Raw genomic sequence first — 24,772 nt, forward strand, 5'->3', positions numbered from 1 at the left:
CGCTGAGTGTCTCTGTTCGCTTTTCAATACATCCCATTCAGATTCTCTTAAACTAACAATGAACTTCCAGATGAAAACAACTTGAACTTCCCAATCAAGCATCATGAGTCAGCGTTGACTCATGGAATCTATAAAGCATCAAGTGTGATTTAAATGGGTTTTGACAGTAGGGGATTGAAGCATCTCTGTATGGAGTTTGATCCAAGATACCCAGTTCTCAGTTGGAGTCTGATGTCAGTTTTATCCTTGAAAATTTGAAAGTGTCTCTGACTAGATTTCTCAAACAGGAACCCAACTCCTGTTCCTTACAGATTGACATTTCACTTTCACTTCTACGACATCCCCCTCAGCCTCCATGCTACCCGCCAAACTGAGCTCACTGTCTTGGAGCCAGGATCAGGCACTCAAAATGCTGCCTTATGGCCTAATTGTTTAAGTTCATTATCACCTGATTGCACATAGAGAACCCAATGAAACAGCGGACCATGGTGCAAGCACACAAACTCATGGCACACAAGGTATGAAGATCACATAAATCATCAAATATCTGGGATGATATTCTTCAGACTCATAGCCTGTGGGAAGAAGCTAATCCCCCATCTTAGCAGTCCTGATTTTGAGAGAAATGCTGGAGGAACTCAACCAGTCTCACAGCGTCCATCGGAGGTAAAGATATTTAACTGACGTTTCGGTAATATATCTTTACCTCCGATGGACACTGCGAGATTGTCTGGTGTTTTTGCTACAATCTCAGTGCCTGCAGACTTTCATGTTTCAGTCCTAATTTTGATGCCTCTGTGCCTTCTTTTAGATGGTAGCGGGTTGAAGGTACCATGTGCTGGATGGAAAGGGTCTTCTATAATTCCTTGACTTTTGGATCGACTGCTTGCTGGGTATATAATTTAGAATATAGAGCATTACAGCACAGTACAGCCTCTTCAGCAAATGATGTTGTGCTGACCTGTATGTAAACCAACTCCTCATCAATATAATTTTTCACAACCTCATATAGAATTTGAAATAAATGCCTGAGACACTCATCAGTTCAGGCAGCCTCCGTGGAGAAGAAACAGAGCCAAAGTATCAGGTCCAAGACCCTTTGTCCATTCACTGATCTGTCCTACTTCCAGGATCGGGTCATTTCTAATGAAGGGTCTTGGACCAGAAGCATTAACTCCGTTCTCCTTTCCACGGATGCTGCCTGACCTGCTGAGTGTTTCTCGCACCTTCTGTTTTATTTCAGATTCCCAGCATCTGCAAGTTTACTTTGATTTTTCATTTACTGAAGTGAATGTTATCAGGGATTGAAGAAAAAGTGAAACACAAAGGTCTGCAATTGCTGTGATTATAGTAGTCAATACCAGTAGGGGTTACAGAGAGAATCCCGCTGAACTCCCAACACAGGGTTTAGGGAGACAGCCACATTGCCCTCTATGACCATGTACACCCAGACTCAATTCCACAGCCACATTGCCCTCTACGACTATGTACACCCGGACTTAATTTCACAGCCACGTTGCCCTCTATGACCACATACTCTCCCAGACTCAATTCCACAGCCACGTTGCCCTCTACGACCATGTACACCCGGACTCAATTCCACACCCATGTTGCCCTCTACAACCATGTACACCCAGACTCAATTCCACAGCCACGTTGCCCTCTACGACCACGTACTCACCCAGACTCTTCCACAGCCACGTTGCCTGTTGAAGGGCTTAAGCCCAAAATGTCAGTTTTGTATCTTTACCTTTGCTACATAAAGGACACTGTTTGACCAGCTGAGCCTCTCCTGCATTTTGTGTTTTTACTGTGATTGTAGTAAAAACACAGAAATGCTGAAGGAACTCAGCAGGTTTCACAGAGCCCTTCTTCTAGGTATGAGTAAAAATAAGGCAGGCAGCTCTCTTTCCAATATTTTTAGTGAGTTGTATATATATATGCTCATACATAGGTAATAACAAGAATATATATCCAATAAAGTAAACAAATAGCTATTTACTACCTATGAGTTTCAAAAAATGTATATGAAACAAGAACTATTCTAATAATCTAACCCTTCCCTTGTGAAGTTATGATTAAACATATATGTTCTATTAATGCATGAATGAAAGGGCAACTAGACTGTAAAATGGGATCCAATAATCATATAAATTCTAAAAATAATTAAGGAAAGGACCCCATAAATTTAGAATATTAAGGTTTTTTTTCCAGAGTCAAGCATCCCATCACATCAGAAAACCACTGAGTCTATGCAGGAGGGACAGCGTCCTTCCATCTCATAAGTTAAACTCTTCTGGCAGTAAGAAGAGCATGGGATTGTGGCCCAGACAAATTTAAATCTGCTGACTTACTTACTCCAAAGAGGGCAAGAAAAGGATTAGGAGTCAAATTAATATTAAGAACTAAAGACAAGGTACGGAAGATACTTTCCCAATAATTGGAAAGCAAGGAACGTGACCAAAACTTGTGAAATAATGTTTCAGTCTTACATCTATCATGTTTTGACGGAAGATGAGGTGTTGTTCCATCAATTTGTGGGTGGCTTCAGTCTGGCAATGCATGAAATCATGGACAGATATGTCTGCAAGGGAATGGAGCGGGGAATTGAAGTGCGTGGCCACTGGGAGATTGCTGCTATTGCAGCGGACAAAGCCTAGGTGCTCAATGAAGTGATCTCTCAGTCTGCACCCAGTCTCTCCAATATAGAGACCACAACAGGAATACCAGATGAGTAGTTGAACCCAGCAGATTCAAAAGTGATTGAAGACCCTGGAGTTATTGTAAAAGCAGCTGAGAGAGAGTTGTTCAAAACTCAGAAGCAATTCGAAAGGGGGAATAGAAACTTGTAAAAGCGCAAAGTTAGCAGTTAAGCAGTGTACTTTATACAGCAAAGATAAAGATGCACTCCCAGTGTTTCGGGCCTGAGCCCTTCATCAAGGTATGAGCAAAATGTAGGCAGGCACCTAAATAAAATGATGGCAGGAGAGGCAGGGGAGGTGCACAATCCCACACTGGAGGTAATAGGTTGATAAGGGAGGAAGGGCACAATAGCAAATGGGGGAGGGGTGATAGCTCTGTGAATGGAGAGGGAAGGGGGTGGAGAGCTGGAGGAAAGGAGAGAGAGGGAGAACACGAAGTGGTCTAGCAGAAACTGGAGGTGGATGTTAATGCCGTCTGGTTGGAGAGGTGTTGCTCCTCCACTTTACGGGAATTCCACCATTGTGTTTCTACTTCCATCATGGCACCTGCAGACTTCTGTGTTTTACTTGAATAAAAAGTTGTATTGAGTAGTGAAAGTTCACAAGGCATGAAATAATCATTTGCAATAGCATTTATGATCTGACTTTACAACCTAAAGGGCAGGGGAAGCATGTCCAATCAGAGCATTCAAAGGGGAATTGGATCAGTGGGGAAAAAGGAAAATTAAAATGGGAAATGCATTAAAAAAAAACAGATTTGGAGGAAAAAGATTTGTTGAACAGCTGATGAGGATAAGATTAGTTTGGGGTTAAATACTGCCAATGAGCCATTGCATACATGATGGTCCAAATAGGATTTTGTAGTTTTTCGCCTTGGATTCCATTATTGATTTAGAGTTTTGGACTGTGCAATACAGAGAATTAAAAAAGTCAATAAAGAGCACAAATAAGTCCTTAAATGAGTCCATAATTGAGTTTGTGGTTGAGGATTCTGATGGTGGAGGGGTAGCAGCTATTCCTGAACCTGGTGGTACAAGTCTTGTGACATCTATACCTCTTTCCTGATGGCAGTAGCAAGAACACAGCCAGTGCGGGGTGGTGTGTATCCCTGATGATTGCTGCTTCTCTCCAACAGCAGCGTACCCTATCGATGTTCTCAATAGTGGGAAAGGTTTTACCTGTGATGTCCTGGGCTGTGTCCATTTCCTTTTGCAGGGCTTAATGCTCAGGCGACTGTGTAAGAGTGAGATAGGTTTTTGCAGGGTGGGGACATTAAGGGTGATGATGGAAAAGATAGGTGGGTCGAGCTGAGTCCATGGCCAGACCAGTCATGATTTTATTGAATGGTGGAACAGGCTTGACTGGCTGGATGGCAGACTCTTGCTTCTATTTCATATGTAAAGGCGCAGCTGAGGGTTTCAACAACAACCGAGTTGAGGCAATTGGCCAATATTACCGATGTAGGCACAACATCTGCATTGCAAAGAATATCAGAACCTTGACACGGAGAAGGGTTCATTTGCTGATTTGTCGAGCTCCTGTCAAAACACCCTCCGTGTTGGAATAACTTGCAATATCTAACTGAGGCTCAGTGCTCAGTTCTATTCGAAGTGCACCGCACACTCCAGCAATATTATTACTCAGTGGCCTGCCTGCACTTGAATTTCCCACTAGGAAAAGTAACATTTAGAATTCTGCCATGCAAAACTCATCAAGCTCCATCCGTGCTTCTGAAAAAGATTATTTTTGAATTCCTCAGAGCTGATACCTTTCCCAGACACAGATATTTTGTGATATTTGATTCACAGCAGCCTTGCTTAAAAATGAGAAATAAAGATTTGCTGACTGGTGTTTAAGATAGCCCATCCAGACCGGAGCTCTCAGTCACTGGCACAGGAATGTTTGCAATGGATTTTTGCCTATCCATATGTGCAGTTAAACCAGTGATGGCTCAGAATCAGAATTTATTGTCATGAACATGTCACAAAGTTTGTTGCTTTATGGCAGCATCACAGGTGCATATATTGCTATAAATTGTATTTTAAGATAAATAAATTAGTGCAATAGAAGAAAAAGTGAGGTAGTGTCTGTGGTTGATTGTCCATTCAGAAATCTGATGGTGGAGGGGAAGAAGCTGTTAATGTGTCGCTGGATGTTCGTCTTCAGGCTTCTGGTGGTAGCCGTGTGAAGACGGCCTAGCCTGGGTGGTGAGGGTCCCTGAGGACAGAGGCTGCTTTCTTAAGTCACCACCTCTTGGAGATGTCCTCAATGGACTGAAGGCTGGTGCCCGTGATGGCACTGGCTGAGTTCTCAACTCTCCGTAGCCGTGTCCTGTGTATTGGCACCTCCAGAGCAGACGGTGATGCAACCAGTCAGAATGCTTGCCACGAAATTTGGAAGTGTCTTTGGTGGCACACCACATCTTCCTTAACTCCTCATGAAGAATAGCTGCTGGCAAGCCTTCTTCGTACTTGCATCGCCATGGAGGCCACAGGACAAAGATATTGACACCCAGGAATTTGAAGTTCTTAATCCTTTCCACTGCTGCCCCCTCGATGAGGACTGGTTCATGTTCTCATGATTTTCCCCACCTGAAGTCCACATCAGGACATCAGGGTCTTCCTGCGTATGCCAGAGATTAAATTTTAGCAGAGATTGAGAATAGGGGGAGATGTTGGGGATATTGATTTAAGTTCATCAGCAGAAGGAAAATTAATTCAGTCAACCAGCATGGGTGGTCAGGCCCTCAGCACCTAAAAGGGGCAGTAGAAGTAGAACAGTAGAACCGGACAGACCTTTTAGTGCCACCAAACAATAACAGGTCCTTCTGGCCCATGAGCCCGTGGCATCCAAATACACCCATGTGACCATTAACCTACTAACTCTGTACATCTTTGAAACATGGGATTAAATCAGAACACCTGGGGATAACACTCACACTTCACGGTGAGAACATGAAAACTCCTTACAGACAACATCGGTTTCATCCCTGGCGCTGTAATATTGATGCACTAACCGCTACACTAACCATGTCCGTCAGAGAAGTAAAACTGCCATGTTTACCTGTCTGACTGTTCATGTGGTTAATTCTCTTCACAGCTCAGTATAAGAAAGGAAAGTCAATAAATATTGCCAATGACAAGACATAACAGTGGTGAACCAGTATTAACTTTTGTTCGGAGAGTGGAGCAGCCCCCAAATATACAGGATCAATCTGGACCTCCAGTGCTCCGTGGATGTGGAATGGGCACTTATTCTCCATGGCTTTTACCCCCAGTTGCTCTGGTTTCCTCCCATATCCCAGAGGCTCGCAGGTTGGTAGGTTAATTGGACACTGTAAGCGTAGGTAGTGAAGATGAGCAAAAAGGTTAGCATGGCTGTGGTGGGTAGAAAAGGCACGTTTCTTCGGTTCTAAAATCAAAGGGGAGTTGGTGGGCAAGTACAAGATAATTAAATATCTAGGGTAGAGGGAAGTCAGTTCAAGTTTGTTATCATATATTCCAACTTGACTAAACAGTGTTCCTCCTGACGTTTCAGTGCACACACCTAAGCACGTAAGGAATTGATGCAGGGGTAGGCCATCTGGCCCATCGAGCCTGATCCATGGCCTTCTTCATGATTTTCAGAAAACATTTACTTTTACAATTTTAAACTTACCAGTTTAAATATTATTTTATTTATTTTTTTGCCATTTGCTTGAGGCTGCTGGTTGTTTGAATTCCGAATAACAGGCGTTTTACTGTATTATTCCTGTGAAGCAGTAGCCATGCTCAATGAATAGAGTTATTGTTCAAGACCTGGTCATCCGGGAGGAGTCACGTGATGGAGTAGTGGCCGGACGGTGAACTCCAGCCCTCTCCAGAAAAGTCAAAAAAAACAAAGAAAAACACAAAGGCACAGAAATAAAAGTTAAAGAAAAGTGAATATAAAGGTGGAAGGAAGATGGCGACAAAAAAAGAAAAATCGAAATCAACGGTAAGAAGAGAGGAAGAGAAGACAACGGAGGAAGAAGGAGAAGGCCTTACCTGTTCGAAGAGGCCCGCGGTGGAGAGAGAAACTCGCTCCCTCAGGTCGGTAGAAATTGGACTACAAAAATGGCTCGCTGAGCCGAGTAAAAGTGCGCGGTGCGCATGAAAAAAAACACACCGACGGGAGGGGTGACCAGCTTGGGAGTCGATCTCCACAGCCGGCAACGACAGCTGCAGAACACCTGCAGCAAGAAGAGAACACAGAAGACAATGAAAACAAGAAAGAAGAGAAGAAAAGGGCAACAAAGAAACAACAGATGGCCAACCCAGAGGAAGAAGAAGAGGAAGAGGAAGAGTACAGTGAAATAGAAGAAGAAGGGAAAGGCAAGATAAAGGATATACTTTCTCTTATTAAAGAATACATGGAGTCATTTAAAGAATGGCAAACACAGGAATTTAATGACTTAAGAAGAAGAATAAACAACACAGAAGAGAAAATGAATAAAATAGATATGACCTTAACAGAAATGGGAAAGAAAATGGACAAGATGGAAGAGCGGGAAGTAGCAGTAGAAATGGAGGTAGAAGACTTAAAAAAGAAATTAGAGGAATCTAATAAAAAAGTTATAGAGACACAAGAACTGTTAGCTCAGAAAATAGATATAATGGAAAATTATAACAGAAGAAATAACATAAAGATAGTGGGCCTTAAGGAAGATGAAGAAGGCAAGAATATGAGAGAGTTTATAAAAGATTGGATCCCTAGGATCCTAGGATGTCCAGAACTACAGCAAGAAATGGAAATAGAAAGGGCACATAGAGCATTGGCCTTTAAACCACAACCACAACAAAAACCAAGATCTATTTTAGTAAAATTCCTAAGATATACTACAAGAGAAAAGGTACTGGAGAAGACAATGGAAAAAGTAAGAGAGGGCAACAAGCCACTGGAGTACAAAGGGCAAAAAATCTTCATTTATCCAGATATAAGTTTTGAACTCCTAAAGAAGAGAAAGGAGTTCAATACAGCAAAGGCGATTTTATGGAAGAAAGGGTATAAATTTATACTAAAGCATCCAGCGGTATTGAAAATATTTATTCCAGGACAGCAAAACAGACTATTCTCGGATCCAGAGGAAGCACGAAAATTTGCAGAACAATTACAAAATAGACTGAGGGATGAAGACGTGTAATGAGAGTAAAAATGACCACGATTTATATGTATGTGGGTAAAGAGGTATAAGTGTGTATATGTATAATGTGCATACGTGAATGTATCCGTATTTAGAGGAAAATATAGATAGTGTAGACAAGAATTAATAAGGGAAGGAAATGGAATAGAGGGAATAAGGAGAGAACTAAAAGAGTGACCTTTGTTACATATGAAAAGTGAAATCTTTTCTGGGGGGGGCGGGGTGGGGAGGAGTTGCGGTCACTGCAAAATCAGCTGACGCTTGCGAGTGAATTCGCAAACCCAAATGGAGAGGGGAGATGTGGTTGTCCGACAAGGGATAAAGGACAACTCAGGAGGGGAAGGGGAGATTGGGGCTAAATAAGTTTTAAATAGGAGAATAAGGAAAATGTTTGATGTTTTAGGAATGTTGTCTTATGAAGGGTTTAAAATAAGAAAACAGAAATGGAAAAGGAGGAAAGGTAATGATGGAAAAACGGAAAGGGAAGATAAACAAAGTATAAAATGGCTACGTTGAACTATATGACTTTAAATATTAATGGAATACATAACCAAATTAAAAGGAAGAAACTGCTAAATTTACTGAAAAAAGAAAAAATTGATATAGCATTTGTGCAAGAAACACACTTAACTGAATTGGAGCACAAGAAATTAAAGAGAGATTGGGTAGGACATGTAACAGCAGCATCGTATAATTCAAAAGAAAGAGGAGTGGCTATATTAATTAGTAAAAATGTGCCATTTAAAATAGAAGAGGAAATAATAGATCCAGCAGGGAGATATGTAATGATAAAATGTCAGATATATTCGGAGTTTTGGAATCTACTCAATGTATATTCACCTAACGAAGAAGATCAAAAGTTTATGCAAGATATCTTTTTGAAGGTAGCAAATACGCAAGGGAACATATTAATAGGAGGGGATTTCAACCTGAATTTGGATTCAAATATGGATAAAACTGGGAAAAAAATTAACAGAAAGAACAAAGTAACCAAATTTATAATTAAATCAATGGAAGAAATGAAACTTTTGGATATATGGAGGAAACAACACACAAAAGAAAAGGAATATTCATATTACTCGGCTAGACATAAAACATACTCAAGAATAGACCTATTTTTGTTATCAGCTAGTATGCAGGATAGAGTAAGAAAAACAGAATATAAAGCGAGAATACTATCGGACCATTCACCCTTAATATTGACAGTAAAGCTAGAGGACATCCCTCCAAGAATGTATAGATGGAGATTAAACCCCATGTTACTTAAAAGGCAGGATTTTAGAGAATTTATTGAAAAACAAATTAAAATGTATTTTGAAATAAATACGGAATCAGTGGAAGATAACTTTATACTATGGGATGCAATGAAAGCATTCATTAGAGGGCAAATAATAAGTTATGTAACCAAGATGAAGAAGGACTATAATCAGGAAACAGAGCAGTTGGAAAGGGAAATAGTAAATATAGAAAAAGAATTAGCAATGAAGGAAGATACAACTAAAAGAAGAGAATTGGCGGATAAAAAAATAAAATATGAAACACTACAAACATATAAGGTGGAGAAGAATATAATGAAGACAAAACAAAAATATTATGGACTGGGTGAAAAAACACACAAAATCCTAGCATGGCAGCTTAAGACAGAACAAGCTAAGAAAATGGAATTGGCATCAAGGAAAAAAGACAAACAAATTACATATAATCCAAAAGAAATTAAGGAAAACTTTAGAGAATTCTATGAACAATTATACCGAACTGAAAAAGAAGGGAAAGAAGGGAAAATACATGACTTTCTGACTAAAATTGAACTACCAAAACTACAAATAGAGGAACAAAATAAATTAACAGAACCATTTGGAATAGTAGAAATACAAGAGATAATAAAAAAATTACCAAATAATAAGACACCAGAAGAGGATGGATTCCCAATAGAATTCTACAAAACATTTAAAGACTTATTAATTCCGCCCCTCCTGGATGTAATCAACCAGATTGATGAAACACAAAGCTTACCAGATTCATGTAAAACAGCAATAATTACAGTAATACTAAAGCAAGGGAAAGATCCACTCTTACCAGCATCATATAGACCAATATCTTTACTAAACACAGATTATAAGATAATAGCTAAACTATTAGCAAACAGATTAGCAGAGCATGTACCGAAAATGGTAAATTTAGACCAAACTGGATTTATCAAAAAAAGACACACAACAGACAATATTTGTAAATTTATTAACTTAATTCATGCAGTAGAAGGAAATAAAGCACCTACAGTAGCAGTTGCTTTAGACGCAGAGAAGGCCTTTGACAGAGTAGAATGGAATTATTTGTTCAAAGTATTGCAAAAATTCAATTTACCGGAGAAGTATATTAATTGGATTAAAGCATTATATAATGGACCGTTAGCGAAAGTGACAGTAAATGGACATGTATCAAAGCAATTTAACTTAAGCAGGTCAATGCGGCAGGGATGCCCACTATCACCTTTATTGTTTGCGTTAGCTATAGAACCACTAGCAGAATTGATAAGAATAGATAACAATATAAAAGGAATAAAAATAAAAGACAAGGAATATAAAATCAGTCTATTTGCGGATGATGTTATAGTGTACTTAACAGAACCAGAACTATCAATAAAAGAATTATATAAGAAATTGAAGGAATATGGAGAAGTGTCGGGTTACAAGATAAATGTAAATAAAAGTGAAGCAATGCCTATGAATAATGCGGATTTCTCAAAATTTAAGAAGGAATCTCCATTTAGATGGCAATGAGATACCTAGGTGTACAAATAAACAAAAATCTCGGCCAACTATATAAACTCAATTATTATCCACTAATGAAAAAATTACAGGACGATTTAGAGCATTGGAAAGATTTGCCACTAACACTAATAGGAAGGATAAACTGTATTAAAATGAACATTTTTCCAAGGATATTATACTTATTCCAGTCATTGCCAATACAACTGACAGAAAAATTCTTCAAGGAGTTGAAGAAAATAATAAGGAAATTTTTATGGAGAGGGGGGAAACCGAGGATAGCACTAGATAAATTAACAGAATGGTATAAACAAGGAGGTTTACAACTGCCAAACTTTAAAAATTATTATAGAGCCGCACAATTAAGATACCTATCCGATTTTTATCAAACAAGGGAAAAACCAGACTGGACGAGATTAGAATTAGATAAAATAGGGGAAAAGATACCTGAACACATATTATATAAATGGGATGAAAAATTGGTACAACATAGAAGTTCTCCAGTATTACATCATCTCCTCAATATTTGGAAGAAGATTCATGTAGAAAGAAATAAAACAAATTATCAATTACCAAAACTAATATTGACACAAAACAAGTTACTCCCTTTTACAATAGATAACCTTTCCTTTAGAGAATGGGGAAAAAAAGGGATTAAAAGAATAGAAAATTGTTTTTCAGGAAATAGATTCTTATCCTTTGAACAAATGAAAGATAAGTACAATATAACTCAAGATACAGCGCTGGCATATTACCAATTGAGATCCTACTTGAAGGATAAATTAGGAAGCAGTTTGAGTTTGCCAGAGGCAAGTAACCTTGAATATGTGATTACAGACACAATGATAATCAAAAGATTTATAACAAATATGTATATTAAACTGCAAGAAAAGGAGAATGAGGAAACAAATGGTAAAACTAAACAAAAATGGGAACAAGATTTAAATATAAAGATAAAAAAAGGAAACATGGGAGAAATTATGTTCTGGAACGATGAGAAATACAATAAATACAAGGTTACGTATGATACAATATAACAGGATACACAGACTATACATTACACCTCAAAAGTTAAATAAATGGGACCCAACAGTATCTGATAGATGTTTTCGATGTAAAAAAGAAATGGGAACAACAATTCATGCAATCTGGACATGTGAGAAAGTAGAAAAATTTTGGGAAGATCTCAATCAGATATTAAATAAAATAACAGAAAACAATATACCAAAGAATCCAGAGATCTTTCTCCTAAGTAACATAAAAAACAAAGAATTTGGAATTGATTTGGAGGATGCACAAAAAAGATTTGTTAAGATAGCTCTAGCCGTAGCAAAAAAATGTATTATGTCAACCTGGAAATTGGAAGATAATTGGAAAATACAACAATGGTATATAGAAATGAATAAATGTATTCCATTAGAAAAAATAACATATAGTTTAAGAAATAATATTGAAATATTCGAACAAATATGGGAGCCTTATTTTAAATACAATAGCGAAAACCTACCGGGGACAATCATTACCTAAGTTGATGGAAGGAGAAGGAAAGAAAAGAATGGACTCAGTAGAATTACTGGTGTATTTTTGTTGAGTGACAACATTGTCTGACTGGTTTAATATATCCTAGATTGTATACCTTAAATAGATGGGAGGGGCGGGGGGTGGGGAGGTGGGTTGGGAGGAGGGAGATGGGGGGGAGAAAATGTCACTGTATATGTGTGAAAAGGAAAAAGTGTGTATCATGGCTAATGTGATTTATGGTGTGAAAAATAAAAAATTAAATTTATTAAAAAAAACGACCTGGTCATCCGGGACTTTCTGGAGAACCAGTGGCTCTCAATCATTTTTTTCCCCACTCACCTTACTATGCCATAGGTTGAGCAGAGGGATAAAAACAGATTGGAAACCACAGCTCAAATCCAATGGATTAAGTGAGTGAAGAGAACTGTTCCTCCAACACTTGCTATCGTTTAGCAATGTCCATATGCAGTGAGTTTATAAAGCGTTCCAATTCCAGGCCTGACACTGTATGAGGTGCTTGTGTCCAGCTGTGAGATGCGTTAGCGGAGATTAGGTTTAGGAATAGCTTTCAGAACCAGTCACACAGGCAGTGAGAATGTGAGAAGCTTGTGGATGGAGCACTCCAATCAAGCAAAGCTAAGATGACCGGGAAAATGATGTTTCTGTCCTAATAACATGCTGTTGGTTTAAAAAAAAGAGCAAGGAACTGTAATGAAATCATAATGAAATCACTGACATCGATTCTGCTGAAGGTCAATGTAGATTACAAATGGAGAATTAATTTTTAAAGTGCTTAATTTCAAGCCCATTCTGCACACTCCTTGCAATATTATTTCCACCATCTATAAATCCTTCCCTCTGTTTTACAAGTACGTCCTGGTAAAACTTGTTATTTAAGAGCACCACAGCAATCAAAGCAGTACAATGATGAGAGAAGGGAGGCGTGGGCAAAGTTTAACAGAACAGAGCCGTTGAATGGATTGGGAATTATGTAAGGGTTTCAACACAGTGATGCAGAGTGAAAGAGGGAAGGAGCATACAAAGGGAATATTGCATAAGCAAATGAAAGGGAATCATCGTCAAGGCTACTGACAAAGAGCAAGGAATGAAGAAATAATTTGTCCAATTTTCAACAGACTGGCTCAGGTGCAGAATGGTTTTCTTCTGATGAGATAATTCAATGCTTCAAGAGAGAAAATAAGCAATAATTATTTCCATCAGTCAGTGAATGAGTTGACTTGAGCACAGGAGTTGGGATATTATGTGAGACTGCACTTGCCGCATTTTGTGACATTCTGGCCTCTGGGATATAAACAGTGCAGTAAAGATTCACATGGACATGGAGGCTTTAGGTTATAAGGAGAGGCTGAGACTTATTTTTTCCCGTGGAATACAGTTCAGGAGTGGCCTTATAAAGGTTTATAAAAACATAAACAGCATTAGATAAAGTGATGATCACAGTTTGTTTTTCCCAGAGTAAGGAAAAGTAAAAGGAGAGATTTTAGATTTTAAATTAAATTTTAAATTTAGACGGTAACAGACCATTTCAGCCCACGAGTCCGTGCCGCCCAATTTACACCCAATTAACCTGTATGTTTTGGATGGTGGGTGGAAACCCACGCAGGGATGGGGAGAACGTACAAACGCCTTGCAGACAGTGCGGGATTCGAACCATGGTCACAATCGCTAGCTCTGTAAAGGCGTTGCACTAACGGCTACGCCAACCATGAGAGGGGAAAGATTTAAAAGGCACAAGTGGAAGTAAATATGATATGGTTCTTCAAAAAAACATTTCGACAGGGACATGGATAGGAAATGTTTCAGGGGCCTATGGGCCAAACACAGACAACTGTGACGAGCTTGATCAGCACGGACCAGATGGGCTGAAAAGCCTAATTCTGTATAACTATGTCCTTGTCTCTAAAAGGTGTAAATTATCCTTGAATCATAACACATTCTATACAATTCAGACCATTGGGTTTATAGCATCTCACTGCAGTGTAATCCCATCACTCCCTTTCCTCTGCTCTCTTCCCATGGCACTATGAATTATTTTGCTTTGATTTCCTTTCACCAATTCCTGGTGAACCTGCATCCGCCACACCTCCAAGCACCACATTGCAGATCGCTAACTATTCAAGATTCAGTTTATTGTCATAGTAATAAAACAGCGTCCTATAACATGAAATTCACTTTTGCCTGCTGCAAGGCAGACAGATTTGCCACTGGCAGGAATTGCCTGAAGCACCTCTTACAGACAGAGGAAGAGAATCAAAAGGAGTACCCCCAGAGTCACCGAGTGTCCGTAGATTCGCCTCCAGCGCTTCTGCAGCCCCCCCTCTCACCCAGCCACCCAGAGTCCAGTCCAAACCATTGGCAACCCAAGCTCCAGATCCGAACCTCCAATACAGTCAGGGAGCCTTTGGTGCACTCGGCACCTCCTTGCATTTCAGTTCCGATACCTGGTACCCCTGCAGGCAGTTCGAGCCAGTCTCCAACAGCCTGCAGCTTCCGTGGGTTCCTCGCCTCAAGTTGCCAGCGGCCCGCCGCAGAACCCCCTCACTGGTCCACCTCCCTGATCATAGTCCCGTGGGCCATCTCTTCTGCTTCTCCTTCCCAGATGGGGATTGGGCTTCCCGTTTTCTGTTGCCCTGCTCCAGTCCTCCGCTTCCCCGGAGTCCGCAGCCCCTCGTGTCATCTGCCAATTAATAAGCTCCGCCATCTTGGGCGTAGACCCCGAGTTCACAGGATCTCAAATAAAAACCACTGTCGGCTCCCTTAGCGGGCCACTCGGCAGCAGTCGACTGGGCGGCAGGACCCCACGGGAGAACTCCATCTCCGTTCCCTTGCTCTCTGTGGGTCCGCAGCAGCTCCGTCTGCGCCACCATCTTTTAACATCTTCACTTTATCTTTTTAAATGTGTCAGTCATTTTAAATTTGTTTTCTTGTTCCCCGATTTCTCCCCCAGTAGGAACAGGGGTCCTGTGTTCACCTTCATTCAATCCCCCTCATCTTCTCCACTAATTCTCCTCTCAATCTTGCCTGGTCCAGTGAAAACAACATGTCTATCCTCATAACTGAACTTCAGAAACCCTAGGAACCTTGTAAATCAGTAGCGAAAGCATTTTAGATGCACCACCTTCTGTTGAAAGTGTCAAATGTAGTTTAGCATCGGAGTCATTGCGTCCATGTACTACAAGCCATTTGAAGGTGTTTTAAAACACCCAACCCCAACCAACCAATTTTCCCCTGCAGCCGCTGCAACCGTGTCTGCCGGTCCCGCATCAGACTTGTCAGCCACAAACGAGCCTGCAGCTGACGTGGACTTTTTCCCCCTCCATAAATCTTCGTCCGCGAAGCCAAGCCAAAGAATAACATCTGCAGGGAATGCTCAATTTACAAAGGTTCAATATGTGAATTTTGTCTCTTTAGGCTATGTGTTTACAATTTACAGAGCTCTGCCCCCTGTGATGGTCAATGCTTAATGTTAGTAATTGAAATGCTGGTGCCATGGATAGTAAAATCTTTGATGACTCAATTTTTCCAAAGGTCGCAATCGAGCTACCTCAGAGAGTTTGTGGGGGACAGTGGAAGGGGGGGGATGGGGTTTGTGAGTGGAAGAGACATAGTGTTGGGAAGAGGGAATGGGGGAACGAAGAGAGGAAGGGACCATCGTTGTTTGAAATTTATATCAGTGATCTGGATGATAACGTGGTAAATTGGATCAGCAATTTACTAGTCGTTCCGGCTCACTCATTTGTCTGGAGTATGACATGAGGGCCCAGAGCACCAGCTGGGTGTGTGGATAAAGCCAGGAGACCTGAGTATGGCTGGAACCCTCCCCCGACCCCCCACCACCCCCCACCCCAGGCTCAGGTCGGTTGGCTGAACATCCACAATACCCGGGTGGACCAGGGTCAGGGTCATCCATTTTTATCTCGCTCCCTGTTAAATTCAGCAGGTCCACTGGAAACTCTAATACGCGTGTAATAAAGTGAAGTAAAATGTGCCAGGGTGACAACCGGAGAGTCTGCTTGCCCACCACGATCTTTGGAATTCTCCGCCCAAGGAAGCAGCGGATGCCGCCTCATAGCTAAGGCACAGACGGATAGATTTTTGCATAGTAGTGGTATTAAAGTGTTATGGGGAACAGGTGGGCCTGAACCCTAGCACAAACATTCCCTCTGTTCACTTGTCCCGCTCCCGATCTCTGGAGCTTAAAGCACGCTCTGATGAATGGTCATTGGCCTGTGTCATTTCCTCTGGTTGCCCTCCACAGACACTGATTGACCTGCTGGGGTTTTTTTTCAGCATCTTATGTTTTTACTTGTCAAAAAGTACCTGGATTTTTGTCTCCTTTCAAGATCGCTCATAATTGTTTCTAATGGTTCACGGTGGTTTCCTTCATTCCTTCCAGCTGTGCCATCCCGTCCATATGGCTTGAGAGTGCTTGCTGCATCGCAGACGATCGCTAGAATCTCCTTTACCAAGCCTGATTCGCACGGTGGTGTCCCCATCCACCACTACCAAGTGGAGGTCAAGCAGGCAGATTCTGAAGACTGGAAATCTGTGAATTCCAATGGGTCTCAAAGTAAGTGCCAGAGGTTCCGCGGAGACAGCAGTGTCCACACGACATAGATCAGTAAACTGTATGTGTAAAAAATTGAGATATTGTGTCTGAATCAATAGGGAGAATGAAAGAGAGGAAGAAGGAGAATGAAACAGGATGGAGTGAGTGTCTAATTGAAATGGAAACCAAGGAGATTTAATAGGAAGTTCCCAGCTATGTTAGACTTCATAGTTGGACTTATTGTAGCAGAAGAGATGAAAAGGTTTTCAATCTCCAGAGGAGTTTTTTTGATCAGTATCCTCTGACAGTGTGTTCAGTGACAATGGGACACAGTTGAAGTATCTCACTGCCCTTCAGTCTGAGAGGGCTGCACAGGTGTTCTGTTACTGCTCCATTCATGCAGGCCCCAAGAACATGGATTTTTCCTCTCTGGGGAGCTCACAGCATGTTCTCTCACCAAGACTGCTACCACCAAAAGTTAAAGACCTAAATGAATGAGGTTGGATCCAATGGATGATAGATTGTGAAGAAACCTGCTGAAGTAACTATGGTCCATAGAACATAGAACATTTGACACGGAACGGGCTCTTCCGCCAACTATCTGACCCATGTATTCCTATTTCTTAACTATCTAATCCTCCCCTACCTCACTCCCGTAACACTCCATTTTTCTTACATCCACTTGCCCATCTCAGAGTCTTTTGAATGTCCCTATTGCTTTTGTTTTGTGGTTTATTATAAATCAACCCTGATGGATTATCTCTAGACATGCGCACGACCTCTTGAGATTTCGTATGGTCTATGACTGAACCAGGGTTTTATAATGAACAGAAAGTTCATGAAGAACCTTCATGAACCCTACAGCACCACCGATTCAAGCCCACTACCTATCTGAACATTGGTGATGAAAGGTGACTGGACATTTGTCCCTGAGAAATTAGTGGTGCAAGCTGAGCGAGTTAGGTCTGCCTTGAATCCCCAGTCGCACCTCATCTCAATGACCAATGATCAGAAACGTGCTTGAGATCCCCACACCTCAGCTGAAGCTCAACTGAGATGAGCCAACTCAGTGGCAGATTGGTGATTTGTATGTGTGATGATTGTTCTACCAAACTTTTCCCACTGTCTAATTTGCATCAGCCCATCTAGCTGACAGTCATTTCCCAACATATATTGGCCACTGATGCTGTGATGCTTCAAGTTAAAAATTCTTATCCTTACCCCTCTAATGACCCCCTCTCCATCCCTTCACTGTGACCTCCAAAAACCACCCTCTATCCTGAGATAGCTGTACCCCACCAATCCTCTTCTCCTGATCATTCCGAATTTTAACCATTTCAAGTTCACATTATTACCATCTGACCATCTACAACCAGATGAATGTGTTTCTCCAGACCCTGGTACACACACATTTCTCACACAATGCCATAATAATCACATGCATACAATATACCATAAATATGCATAAATATTCTAAAATAATTTACTCAATTTCATTTATAAGAGACCCAATGTTACAGGATAGCATTCATCAGTCTCACAGCCTGCTGGAAGAAGTTATTTCCCAACTTGGCAGTCCTGATTTTCACACTCCTGTACCTCCTTCCTGATAGTAGTGGGTCAAATATTCCTACCCTATCACCTTGCCTTGAGCTGGTGAGACACTCTGGAACTCCCTCTGTCCATGTAGAGCTCGTCGAAAGAACCAAAGACTTGTTGATCCAAACCAAGGCTTTTATTAGCAAAAGACCGGAGCTCTTCACAGGTGGCTGACCAGTCCGGAATGATCCGACCTGGCTAGGGACACAACCCTTTAAGGCCCAGACAATAGGCGTGGCTTAGCTCTCAGCCAATCGCTGTAAGCACAGTCTAGATACAGTAACTATATACACTATATACATTGGTGATAGGTCTGTACTATCACAATCCATTTCTCTGCACCTCAATGGGCTCTGCTTAAACTTAACATGGCTCCGAAGGTCTTGAACACCTTTACCCAAGGCCTGGAGTTTCCTAGGCATAATCATCAAGCCATATTTGTTGTTCCCTTTCCCATAGAGTCAGTACAAAGTTGGTAAATGTGAGATCGCCCACTTTGGAAGCAAAAATTATGTAAATGGTGAAAGATCCAGCATGTTGTTGTGCAGGGGGACCTGGAAGTGCCTGTGCATGGATTGCAAGGTATTGATTTGCAGGTGATCAAGAAGGCAAATGGGATGATGGCCTTCATTGTTGGGTGATTGAATTTAAGACCAGGGTGGTTTTGCTGCAACTGTACAGGGTACTGGTGAGGCAGCACCTGGAATAGAGTGTGCAGTTCTGATCTCCTTACGTGAGAAAGGAATTACTGACTTTGGAAGCGATGCCCAAGGAGGCTCATTGGGCTGATTCCGGAGATAAGGAGGAGGGGGTTCGGTGAGATGAGAACCAGGGGACATAGCCTCAGGATTTGGGGAAGTAGATTTAAGAGTGAGGAGGACTGTTTTCCTGATGATTCTGTGATCCACCCAAGGAGGCAACAGATGCCATCCCCATTAAATACATTTATGGCACAGTCACATAGATTATTGCATGGTAAGGGAAATAGGGTAATGGGGAAAAGTGAGTAGGTAGAATTGAGCCCACAGCCACATCAGCCATGATCTTGTTGAATGATGGGGCTTGTTCGATGGGCCAGATGGCCAATTTCTATTCTTATTTCTTATGTTCTTACCTGGAGCAGACCTGTGGCAACTTGTCCCCAAAACTAGCTGGGGTGTGATGTGCGCTCTGCAGGGACTTCCCAACACTTACAATAGGTGCCACCCATGGAAATAAATTAGCAGCTGACTAAGATGTGCCCAAAAATTTAACAAATTTAATTAATAATTATGAGACTCTGATGTAATTGCACGATGATCTTCACCCCTCTGTTTCTGGCCTATCCCAGACCCTATTGAGGGCAGAGCTTAACCAGCTGTCAATACAATAAGTCTTCATCAGACATTCAGAAACATTGAAAAATGTTTAATAATTAATAACCCTATTAATTATTAATAGTGAACAATGGGCAGCATAGTTATTGTGGGGTTTAGAGTGCCAGCGGCCCAGGTTTGAATCCAGCATTGTCTGTAACGAGTTCTCCCTGTGTCTGCATGGGTTTCCTCCTGGTTCCCTGGTCTCCTCCAAAACGTACAGGGTTGTAGGTTATTTGGTATATTTGGGAGCACAGGTCTCATCAGCCGGAAGGGTCTGTTACCTTGCTGTGTGTCTAAATTTAAAATTTATTGAAACAATTAATTGATTTACTTCAAATTTGATGTAACATACCTGGAACTAACCTCCCTCCTCACAGCCAATGAAACCACTGAAGTTAGTGTACTGTATATCCCAGCATACAGGACAAACCTCGAAACTTAAAATGGCAAGCATAAAATCCCAATCTTGATAGCAAAATCTCAGCACCACAGCTATCTTCACCCCTCCCCCTCCATATCCTATCCTCATCCTGCCAGCTCCGACTTGAGACTCCCCAGTCAGGCCCTAGGTGCACTCTACCACCTTCCTTGTGCTGACAACCCGGTTCACCTCCACGCAAACTGCAACAGTGAAAGAAAGGAAACTGAGTTGCAGACGCGATGTTGACAAAAACTTGTGCACGCCATTTCTGCCTCGTCTCCATTCTGGGAGCCTCTCGGATTGCGTGCACATGGAGAGGCATTGCCTATTCAGTGAGGTAAAACTACGGACTGGGTCCTTCCTCAATTTCATAACATTGGGAAAAAGATGAAAGTTCCAACTTGCGCGTGTCATGTTAGTTATCAATGAAGTCTCAGTGGTCGGTCCTGTGGGGTCCAGCCACCCAATTGATCGCCGCTGGCTTTGAGCAGCCCGCTGAGGGAGCAAACAGTGGTTTTTATTTGAAATCCTGCTACCCCGGGCCTGCACCCGAGATGGCAGCAGCCATGAAGGGGCTGTTGTATTCTACGGTTCTAAGCAGAGGTTTGGAGCAGATTCCCCCCTCCCCCCTCAGCCCACCCCGGCCGTCTCAGAAGGAGAAGCAGAGGAGATGAACCACGTGAATGATGAGCCCAGCGGCGTTCTAGTGAGGGGGCTCCGCGGCTGAGGGACCCAGTCCACGCGGCGGGCTGCTGGAGACTCGGGGCAAGGAAGCTGCGGGTTGCTGGAGATTGCTGTCGGGAGACTCGCACTGGGCTGCAGACTGCTGGAGACTAGCTCGAAACTGGCTGGAGGGGTACCAGGTATCAGAACTAAGATGCGAGGATGTGCTGAAGGGTTCCAGACCATGGTTGGAGGTTCGGATCTGGAGTTTGCATTGGCAATGTCTTGGACTGAACTCTTGTCTGGCTGCGGTCGCTGTGGAAGCACTGGAGGCAAATCTACGGACATTTGGTGACTGGAGGGACTGTCTTTTGCTTCTCTCTCTCTCTCTCTCTCTCTCTCTGTCTCTTTCTCTCTCTCTCTCTCTCTCTCTCTCTCTCTCTCTCTCTCTCTCTCTCTCTCTCTCTCTCTCTCTCTCTCTCTCTCTCTCTGACTATAAGTCTGGCTGTAAGAGGGATTTAGCCAATTCCTGCCAGTGGCAAATCTGTCTGCCTTGCAGCAGGCAAAAAGAAATTACTTGTAATATGACACTCTTTTATTACTATGATAACGAATTGAAGAATCTTGAAAATTAAAACCTTTACAGGGTGTAGAGCTCGTCGAAAGAACCAAAGACTTGTTGATCCAAACCAAGGCTTTTATTAGCAAAAGACAGGAGCTCTTCACAGGTGGCCGACCAGTCCGGAATGATTGACCTGGCTAGGGACACAACCCTTTAAGGCCCAGATAGTAGGCGTGGCTAAGCTCTCAGCCAATCGCTGTAAGCACAGTCTAGATACTGTAACTATATACACTATATACATTGGTGATAGATCTGTACTATCACACAGGGTAATTTGGTATTAAAAATATTCTGACAACATCACTCCACTGGTCATTGGTCAGTGGTAAGTCCCAGACTTAGTGGGGTTGGGGAAGGGTGATATCTTATTCAGCAGTTAAAGCTCAAAACCTGCATTTTAGATGGAAATTCTGGGGTCATCCTATACACGAGTTGCCCTATACGCTGGCATATACGGTAACTTGTTCTGGGTCCAAGCTTGCACAGGTTCACATTTTCTAACATGAAGTGCTGGGAGAACACAGTGAGTTACTGTCCTAACTCCACATAGCCCACAGAGTCCAAAGTCAGGCCACAGCTCCCATAGCAAGGCAGGGTATCTATGATCCTTCACATGAGGTTCCTGAGAATCTGCTGCTTGCATTTCTCAGGAAAATCTGAGCCATAAATGTTGTGTGATTCATTTTTACCTTAATAAAGCTTCTGGGAAGGTTCTGCTGCAGGAAAGGATAATATCATTGGACATTTTTGTTGCTGTTGAGGCAGGCTGGGAATATGTTGTCCTAAGTGGTTTGACTCGAAATGACTTATAAACCTCTCTCATCTGTGAAGGAGGCTTCTTGGTCACCTGAATTCTATTCTGAAGTAGTGGTCAACACATCAGATTGGAGCTCATTTTCTTTTGAGCACTTTTTCTGTGTAGTAATTGGGGATCTCGACAATCGAGGGGACAAAGAGTGCTACAGGTTATACTCATGCTAAAACGTTTTCACCTGCAATGCCATCATGTCATCATGGATTCCTGGTCCAACATCAGTCAGTGTGTCACACCTCAGTATTCCCTTATAAACAACAGCCACTATCATTCTTAACAATGTCTCCATCCTTCATCGTGGCAAGTACTAATATCGTTTGAATCTATCAAAAGTCCCAGATGGGGTCCAGTCAGTGGGATAGTGGTAGGCTGTGCCCAAACAGTATTTCTCTCTGATGACTGGACAGAATGTTCGTGCAAAGTTGAATTTAATTGAATGGTTTTATTGTATCAAAGGCACGGTGACAAATTTTGTTTTGAGAGCTTTCCAGAAAGTCAACCCACACTTATGTACAACAGGTTAGTGCAAAATAAAAATGCAGACTATAAAGTTACAGAGAAATGTGGAATTAAAACAGTGCAAGAAAAACATTCAAGAATGTGCCATTTTGTTATTGGTGACCATTCTACTTATACACAAAACTAGTCCCCACAGAGATCAAAGGCAAAGGCTGGTGAACAGGTCTCTTGTTGATGTCGGAGTAGTTTTATGATTGGTGTTGCAAGGGGACATTTAAGAGCTGCTGGAAAGAAACTGTTCTTGAACCTGTATGTGTAATAGTTATTACTAATAGACTTAAAATGAGAGGGCAAAGGTTTAAAAGGGACCCGAGGGAGTGAGCTGCAGAGGAATCAGTAGACTGGTACAATTGCAACATTTAAAAGATCTTTAGACAGGTACATGGATAGGAAAGGTTTAAAGGGTTAAGGGCCAAATACTGGCAAATGGGACTAACCTGTGTGAACAACTTGGTCAGTATTATATTGGGCTGAAGGGCCTATTTTCCACATTGTAAATCTCTGTGATTCTATTAACTTGTCCGTTATAATAATGTTGCCCATGCTATGCAGGGAATAGCCTTATAAATTGTTTGGCTGCCAGAACCTTTGGATAGAGGGCGGTTGCATATAAATGCAAATTCTTTCCTTGCATCAGTAAGTCAACCATTTCAATTTGGTTCTCTTCTTGCTTTTCTCTGTAAATGGTTTCCAATTAATGGCATCTGTGCAGCACAGCAGGGAAGGTCGTAGCCATTTGAGGGAGGTCATTCTTTTCAGCCTCGAGCATGCCCCAGAGTAGTGTTTAACACACCCAGTGGGTGGTTGAGTAACAGTGCAATGAAAGATGCTGTTTACAATCTGTGGCCATGTCATCTCCATTTAATGGTATCGTAAGCCACACCGTGGCAGCTGCCGGGAACACGCTGTAATGATGGGACTCATGCAGGGATAATTAGAGTATCCATGTCCCGCAGGTCACAGATACTGCAGCAGTCCCACGCGCACTCCTGCTGTGTTTCTCCTTCTGCTGCACCGCCAGTCGCTTTTGCAGTCAAAAGGGGAAGAAAAAAATACATCCACACGCTGGAAATCTGGAATAAAAACAGAAGATTCTGGAACACAGAACAGCATCTGTGGAGAGTGAGAAACAGGGTTAAAACGAGTGTTTCTGTTTTAGTTTCTGGAAGTAGGAGATATCACTGAACGAATAAAGGCTCTTTGATATGAAACATTAACTATGGTTCTCTCTCCACAGATGCTGCCTGTTTGCAGCATTTTTTTGCTTTTTTAATCATCATTTTTACACTGAGATAAATTATATCAGGCACAGGATGGATTCCTATGGATGCTGGGTGACCTGATTAGTTTCTCCAGCACGTTTTGTATATTGCATTAGGAAGTTGGAGCCAGGTGAGGAAGGAGGAAGTGTTCAGACAAAGGCTGGTGGGTGATGCAGGGTCTCAACCCAAAAGCTTCGACAATTCCTTCCTCCCCAAAGCCCCCCTCCCACTCTGTCTCTCACTCACACACACACACACACACACACACACACACACACAAACACACACACACACACACACACACACACACACACACACACACACACACACACACACACACAAGCGCACGCGCGTGCACGTTCCTCAACCTGTTGAGATCCTCCAGCAGATATTTTTATGATTAAAAAAAAGATGGCGTTCCATGCATCGAATCACACATGGGGGTTCCAGGTGATGGGTTGAGACTCCTGGTAAATCTAATTGCCAAGCTATCTCACTATGTGTTGTAACTGAAAAGATAGTGAGGACTTAAGAACCACCAGCGTGGCCCTGAGATTCAATCCATTGGAGGCTGAACACTGATTTTAGTTATTCATACACAACTAACAATTGCAATGCAGCCTGTCAGTATGACAGTCTCTCAAACTTTCAATAAACCTAGTACCAAGTACAAACCTATACTGATCCATCTAATTGATCAGCCCAGCCAATCACCTTTCCATTGGATTGATCAGCCCAGCCAATCAACTTTCCATCTTATTGATCAGCCCAGCCAATTACCCTTGAATCCTATTG

The 24,772-nt window shown here is 41.9% G+C and overlaps 1 protein-coding gene across 1 annotated transcript in view; it reads left to right on the forward strand.

The window, feature by feature from the left end:
• The window catches only part of LOC138738562 (neural cell adhesion molecule 2-like), a 1,138,397-nt gene that overhangs the window by 1,012,717 nt on the left and 100,908 nt on the right, over positions 1-24,772 (forward strand). Inside the window, exon 12 of the mRNA XM_069889008.1 lies at positions 16,567-16,740. Coding sequence (XP_069745109.1) covers positions 16,567-16,740 — 174 coding nt within the window. The remainder of the gene's footprint in view (positions 1-16,566; positions 16,741-24,772) is intronic.

The sequence above is a fragment of the Narcine bancroftii genome, chromosome 7 (genome assembly GCF_036971445.1).
Source record: "Narcine bancroftii isolate sNarBan1 chromosome 7, sNarBan1.hap1, whole genome shotgun sequence".
NCBI lineage: Eukaryota > Metazoa > Chordata > Chondrichthyes > Torpediniformes > Narcinidae > Narcine > Narcine bancroftii.